The following is a 7,648-nucleotide window of genomic DNA, read 5'->3' on the forward strand; positions in this document are numbered from 1 at the left end:
CAAACACAAGTGACATACAACAATGATCTGACAAAGGAAAAGACAAAACCAGGGGAGTATAAATACACAGACACAGGTGAACTCAAACTGATAATCAACACTAGGATAGGCTAACAGGCAAACAGAACACAGGTGACTAGGGTTACACTAATACAGGGAGGTGAGACAAGGCAGGTGACATCAAACAAGGCAGACAGGAATCACAGGAACAAGACTACAAAATAAGAGTACACACTAAAACACACAAACTAGGAACAAGGAACACTAGAAAAACATAACACATGTCACGGACCGTGACAATAATTGAGTGATGAGTCATACTTTACTAATAGGCCTATATCTCACAGCCCATCCCACGCCACCCTTTCCACGCCCCCTCCATAGACATTACATGTTAAAAGACCTATACATTCAGGAGCCATAAACAACGCTTTTTCTGAAGGTATAAACTTTATTCTGTTTGTTTTAGCTGTCTTTTACCATCTTGTTTTCTTCATAATAATATTGGTCTTTTACATTTTAAGTTTTTAACATTTGGAAACGGCCTTAAATGCAGTGCAGAGAAAGCAGGTGTAGGGATGTATAGCTGTGGTCCATAGCCTTATACTCATGGACCTTACTTCATATTAGTATGAAGAAATCAAGATGTTAACCCATTCTGACCGGGAACTTTGGTGTTAGCTTTAGCTATTGAAAAATAGCAGATCTACAAGCTCATAGCGCGCCACCGAGTGGCGCGCTACGAGCTTGTAGGTCTGCTATTTTTTGAAAAATCGAAGAACGACTGACATTCTTTTTTAAAATCTGATCTCAGGTCAGAATGGGTTAATCAGACCAGTGTGTGTCCAGTGGAAACCTCGTATGAATCTGATCTCAGGTCAGAATGGGTTAAGACCGCAAATAGAATAAATCCCACGAGAGAGATACAGACAGACAGAGAGAGACAGACAGACACTGACTGACTGACTCTGGTACGTTCCTTCATTCATTTCAACTGCTCATTATGTCATTGTCTCTGTGTCCTGCTGCGTCCTCCTCTGTTCTTGTCTGCACAACATCTGAACACCAGTGGTGAAACTCACAGAAGCTCAACAACAATGGCTGTTGGTTTCACTGTATACTTTGTTTTAAAGCAGACGGCTCAGATATTCTAATAATATATGTTTTAATAATTCTACTAAATAACTGAACTCTCCTGGTATCCCTGCTGCTTTGGCACAACAGAATAACAGATGCTAGTTTACTATGCAGATAACTGTTCTCATGTTTAAGTTTCATAAATGTCGTTTTTTTCGTTTCTCAACCACAGATGTACAGAAAGGTACTTAGATATCAGGTCATTAGATAAACACTAGGCTCCTTGTTTAGCTGCTATCCTATAGTTTATTTGAGGCACTATATTGTTCTCTGCATTCTATTTACCACTAGTACGTTACTATATTTACCTTGTTTATTGACTACAGTTCATGTTCACTTATTCTGATTTATCACTTCCAAGTGTCTGCTATATGGTTAAATTGTCATTTAATTGGACATTGTTCTTAAAACATGAAATAGTTTCCATAATAACCAACAACATAATACTGACTGACTTTCTATTCAGTAAAAATGCATAAAGCTCAGATGATCTAATGTTATTTATTATTAATAGAAGACGAAACATCCACTGGAACAAAATCAGTGATGTTCTCTTTTCTATTTCTGGGTTCAAATCCTTCTAAATAATGTTGAGCATGTAGACATGTGAGCCAGTAGATGGTGCTACAGGCCACACTGAGGAAATAGACAATCTGCAATGTTTTATTATGACTTCCCATAATCACTGGTGGAAGGTAACTAAGTACATTTACTCAAATACTGTACTTAAGTATCTTTCTGATTAATTGAAAATGGAGGACCCTGTTGTAAACAAGTCAGAGCAGTTCTTGTATTGACTTGTTTTCGTTTGAAAGCTTGTACCCATTCAACAGGCCCAGAAATGAAGGCCTAGCTGGCCCTATACCTGGGCCCTCATCAAACCCTGTACAGTCAAGAGAATGTCCCCACTACCACCCTTGGATCTCCATTTATGGAGCTGACCTGTTCTGACATTCCATATGTTGATCTGACCTCATCAAACCCTGTACAGTCAAGACGTGCTCCTTATATGGCCAGTACAGAATTCATTCCATGTTGTTCTGACCCCCCCCATGCCAAAGCGCCAGCGCTCGCCCGGCAGTCTGCCGTCAACGAGGCGGATGCGTGCACGCAACCTCGCCCTTCTCGTCCCCAGGCGTCTTACTGGTAGATGTGCTACTGTATGTTCACTATCTTTTTTTTTTATAATGATAAAAAGTAAATGTTGGACATAGCAGGTTTCCACCAGACAGCGTTCGTATTCAATGTAGAGCATAATGACACGGTGTTTCCCAAACTGTGGGTCGGGACCCATTTGTGGGTCACACGAATAGAGTAAAAAAATCCCATTTTATTTTCCTACATTTAAATTAAAAAGATTTTTTTAAATAGACAAAAAACAAAAAAAAAACTAAAAAGCAATATACATAAAAAAAAAAAACCTAACAAACACATCTAATGAATTCCATAAAATAATAATAATAATTAAGTAGTGAAAATAGCTGATCTACAAGCGTGCAACGCTACACGAAGCAACGCGTTGCACGCCTGTAGATCTGCTATTTTCACTAGTACGGGTCCCGGACAAACACTTTAGGGTCTCAACCTGTGAACCTCTGATCTGCAAGACAGAGATATCTGTACGTTGGTTATATTTCATATAATTCTGCTCTGCATGACATACAGTGAAGACAGAGAGATATCTGTACACTACGTTGGTTATATTTCATATCATTCTGCTCTGCATGACAGAGATATCTGTACACTACGTTGGTTATATTTCATATCATTCTGCTCTGCATGACATACAGTGAAGACAGAGAGATATCTGTACACAACCTTTTTTAGATATAATTATTTATTTAATCCAGTGCTGTACATACAGTAAATGTGCTTCTAGCTTATATAAAAACAACACATTTCATTAAGGCACAAAATTGTACAGAAATTATGTTTTGGCATCATTTGGCGTCCATGCGTTTTCTCTCGTATGCTATTGGTCAATATATAACCAGTTAGAACCCTTTGGTCGGGGGCAATACAAAAATAAAGACTCAGTTCAATGTCAATCAAGGTTGTACAAATTAATTCAATAGACTGTATTGAATTAAATCAATCTCTTCATCTGTAAACAATCATATATGAATTTAGCAGCTTTCAATCAATCATGTCATACAATTATCTATGTAACGGGTCCAGGGGTGCCCACACACTTTTGACTTGAGATTTACTTTTAAAATGACCCGTCCAGCTCTTCAAGATCTACCCACCAAAATATATATATATATTATCCCATTGCTATTAAAAAAATATATATAAAAAAATATATACCTGACGGAAATATACCTGAATAACGGAGCTGGCGTTACACTGAATAATGCATTTTATTAACTGTACAATAATGTGAAGACATTGAGGGCTGGATATGAACCTATAGTAGACCCAAGGCAGAGTACTTATGAATAGTCTGTGTGGAGGGGAGTGGAGTGCTGGTAAGCTCCATCCTAGCAAACACACCACGTCCAGCATATTCTGATCCTGGTTTAGTGGGATGAGGAGTTTTGTGATTTTTCTTATATATTTCGGGGAATGTCATGTGTTCTACCTGCACAGCCTTTGTGATCTACTGGTCTGGTAGATCGCAATCTACCTTTTGGGCAACCCGTTAAGTTACGACAGGGAGAGTTTGCCCAGGGCGTCGTCCAGGCTGTGATTTGTGGACTTTGCTGGATAGAAGTCTTCCAGGGTGATCCGTGTGTTCCAGCCTCGGTTCAGAGTGAACTTGTAGACACTTACGATGAGAGCAGGAAACATCTCCATCAGGTCAATGTCAGCAGCAGCCTCAGCACTGTAAACACACAGAAACAGAGTACATCCATATATACACTCAGTTCAAAAGGCACAGCACCAATAAGAAGTCCTTGCGGTCTTCTTGTTTCCATTTAGGCCCTGCAGTATGTGCAATCATTTCATATAGTCATTGCATGAAGGGTGACAGCATGTAATTCAGACAGGGCATTACGTCTGCTCCCTTTATTTGTAGTTGTTACGTCCCCACCAAAGAGGTCCAGGTGTTATCGTGTGCAAAAGCGCATTATTGGTGATTTCCTCTACCATAAGCCCTCAATGAATTGCATTGAATTGAATGGGGTGTTGTCCGAATTCGCTTATTTCCATGGCACAAAAATCATTTATTTTATATATCCTCTCTTCATAATGTAAATAGTATCCCAAGCGGCGCACTTTAGTACACTTATTTCAATGGAAATAAGCTAATTAGCACAAAAATGTCAAATTCAACGTACTGGTGCTGATGGAGATTGCGTATGAAGCGCAGCAGTCCAAACGCATCATCATGGTAGGGAAACCTCTTCCTCCTGTTGTCCATCTCCTCAAACACCTCCTGTGGCAACTGGAAAAACACACAACTTCAACATGAAACGGACCTGTCTAATAAACACACACACACACACACACACACCTGAACCTTATACAGTCTAATGGACACACCTGAACCCTACATGATTTAGTCTAATAGACTACAGTAATACAGTATACATATGATTTAGTCTGAAAACACCAGACCGTAGCACTTGCCCTAGCCTCGAACAACTTCAGTGATGCTTGCGGAACTCGACTACGTCTCGTTCCTGACCGCATCACTGTCGTGGCAATAATCACGTTAAACTACACCCTCTCGTGTAAAATTGCTTAAGTATGTCGCTCTGGATTAAGAGCATCTGATAAAGGCCTAAATTGTAATGGACATGTATGTGTATTTTATACAGATTTAGTGTAATGGACATATATGTGTATAGGCTATTATACACATGAATTAGTCACCTTGTGTTTCATGGTGTGTTTCCATGTGCTGAACAGTCCATCCTCAGCACACTGGTTCCACACAGCCATGACGTTGTGGCGCTCAGGGTTTTCATAGTGCTTGTCGATTTCCTTCTCATTCGCAACCTTTTGCAGGAAATCAATTCTCCTGGAAGAATTTACAAAACAAACATATTGAGAAAAATAAATCAAAAGGTTTACTTTAAAACTGGCATCCATGTTTTGGGCATGATATGAATTATGGGCAGAAAATGTAAGAAAACATCAAACAAAAACAACAACGACAACCATCATGTTGGTAGAACACTGTTGGATCAAAATGTTTGGGGCATGATATTATTGGCAGAAAAAAAGAATCAATAGCCAAATTAGCTGATCTACGAGCTCCAAACGTGTTGTGACCCGTTGTGAGCTTGTATATGTGCTATTTATTTAATAGAGCTTAAGAGAATAAAATGAGCTGTGGTTGTGATTATGCCATGATATGAAGTATTGATTAAAGCTACTACTACTACTACTACTACTACTATTACTGTATGTGTAATGTGTACTTATTTCTAGTACGTTTTGTTTGTCCAGAAGTAGGGATGAGCCAAGCATTCCTCCACTTTAGGTCTTTTCTTTGGGTCTGCATGGATCATCCTCTCGATGAGATCCTTGGCAACCACATCCTGAACGTGATCCAGGTTGTAGATTCCATCGTAGATGTTGGTTTCACATCTAAAGTCATCACCGAAGGGATGGTGTCCTCCGGATAGGATGTAATACATCAACATCCCAGCCACCTGACAAAAGGAGCATGGAAATTAATTGCATAATTTATATTGTTCTCATTTATTTAATTGTTATCAGTCAGATTTTCCTTTTTATTAACCTGGATATCAGCACTTCTTTTAGCAACATCACAGTGAGCAGGTATCGTCTCCTTTGCCTTCCAGCATCTCGTTCCTGCATTGATTGTGTGGAGGGTTGTTCGTCCTTCCTGCAATCGTCGGCTTATTCCAAAATCTGCTAATCTTGCTTTATTTTTAACATCTATAAAGCAAATTGGGTAGATCAATACAATAAACAGTGTTTACTATTGATGAAATTACATGAATTGTATGTTGTTTCATTCTCTGAAACTGTATAGGCTATGCTCTTAATCTCTTCTGTATCTTACCAATCAAGACATTCTGGGGCTTGATATCCCGGTGGAGAATTTGAGGATACTGACAATGAAGAACATTTAAGCTATTGAGAACCTGCTTTGCAAGACCCTTCATTTCACCAAGGCTGTCTTCAGTGAAGTTACATTTGATGTACTCTTCCAGTGTGTATTCACATAACTGAAGACCAAGGTATCCAAAGTACTCATCCTCTGCAAAGTCGACATATCGTACAATCGAAGGATCATCAAGCTCTGGAAGACGTAAAAATCCTTCCTCATTCTTCAGCACATCGCAGTTGGATATGGGCATTCTCTTAACTGCAACTTCAGTGCCGTCATTTCTTAACCCCAAGAAGACCTCAGTTCCATCACTTCCCTTTGCAATGCGGAATTCATTATCTTTCCCAAACACAAGACTTCCAACTTTGAACACTTTACTTTCATCTATGTCTGCAAGCTTCTCTAACTGTTGCTTCCATCTTTGACTGATTGGGTGCCATTTCCGTAGTTTTGATGACACACTGGCTATGGGATGGATAGGTTGTGGTGTTGGTGACACACTGGCTACAGGGTGGATAGGTTTTGGTGTTGGTGACACACTGGCTACGGAGTGAATAGGTTGTGGTGTTGGTGACACACTGGCTACGGGGTGGATAGGTTGTGGTTGTGGTGACACACTGGCTACGGGGTGGATAGGTTGTGGTTGTGGTGACACACTGGCTACGGGGTGGATAGGTTGTGGTGTTGGTGACACACTGGCTACGGGGTGGATAGGTTGCACATGTGAACTTTCAGTCAGACCGGATTCCTCAACAGGAACCGTTGTTGGCTTATCTGCATCAGCATGAACCTCATCTTTCAGCTCCTTTTGCTTTATTTTTTTTATCCTTCTCTTTTTGGATCCTGACAGCTCTGTGTTGGCACTTGTGGAAACAACACGCTCTGAACTTGCCTTGTTTAGGCACTTGTGCAGTTCTGTTAGCGCTTCTTTCAGTTTGTCACCCATGCCCAATGCAATTATATCCTCAGGCACATGATCTATTCCCACTGATGCAAAGATGTCAGTGGCATGTTCACATGGAAGCAGGTTTGCCAGTATGCCATATGTATTCAATCTCACGTCAGGGGGGTGCTCTTTCTTCACAAAAGGAACAATCGTTGTGACCAATGTAACCATGAGGTTCTGATTCCAGTCATGTTTAACTTCAGTTTTTTGTGCGATCAAATGTAGTGTCATCAGAACTATGCACTGTCTTTCAGGAAATTGAGTAATTGTGGAAAGGAGTTTCAGCAGCTTGGGGATCATAGACAGTGATACCTCACTGGGTATCTCTTTCATTGCGCGGAAAACTTGAGATACATTTAGAACAAGTAGGTGTACAGCCAGTATGGGTACATCGACCATTGAAAGAATCTTGTCTGCTTTCTCAATGTAGAAGTTCATCTTATCATTGTCCTTCAACCACTTAATACTTAGGCCTAGTACTTGATACTCTTCAAGACTAATTAACATGTCAATGGCGGTCAGATGGGTCTGAG

General features: G+C 40.0%; 1 protein-coding gene across 2 annotated transcripts in view; it reads right to left on the minus strand.

Annotated features, from left to right (window-relative positions):
- Positions 1-3,127: 3,127 nt before the first annotated feature.
- The window catches only part of LOC308330320, a 6,609-nt gene continuing 2,088 nt past the window's right edge, over positions 3,128-7,648 (minus strand). The window contains exons 1-6 of one of the 2 annotated variants that reach the window (XM_080785164.1): positions 6,122-6,530; positions 5,834-5,994; positions 5,524-5,744; positions 4,960-5,107; positions 4,422-4,528; positions 3,128-3,964 (exon numbers count right to left, since the gene is read on the minus strand). In XM_080785164.1, the coding sequence (XP_080641290.1) occupies positions 3,787-3,964; positions 4,422-4,528; positions 4,960-5,107; positions 5,524-5,744; positions 5,834-5,994; positions 6,122-6,419 (1,113 nt within the window). In that variant the 5' untranslated portion in view covers positions 6,420-6,530 and the 3' untranslated portion in view covers positions 3,128-3,786. Of the gene's footprint in view, positions 3,965-4,421; positions 4,529-4,959; positions 5,108-5,523; positions 5,745-5,833; positions 5,995-6,121; positions 6,531-7,648 lie in introns of those variants that run through there. The other variant, XM_080785165.1, reaches the window with a different exon arrangement.

The sequence above is a fragment of the Protomyctophum bolini genome, assembly GCF_963924005.1.
Source record: "Protomyctophum bolini genome assembly, chromosome: 16".
Classification (NCBI taxonomy): domain Eukaryota; kingdom Metazoa; phylum Chordata; class Actinopteri; order Myctophiformes; family Myctophidae; genus Protomyctophum; species Protomyctophum bolini.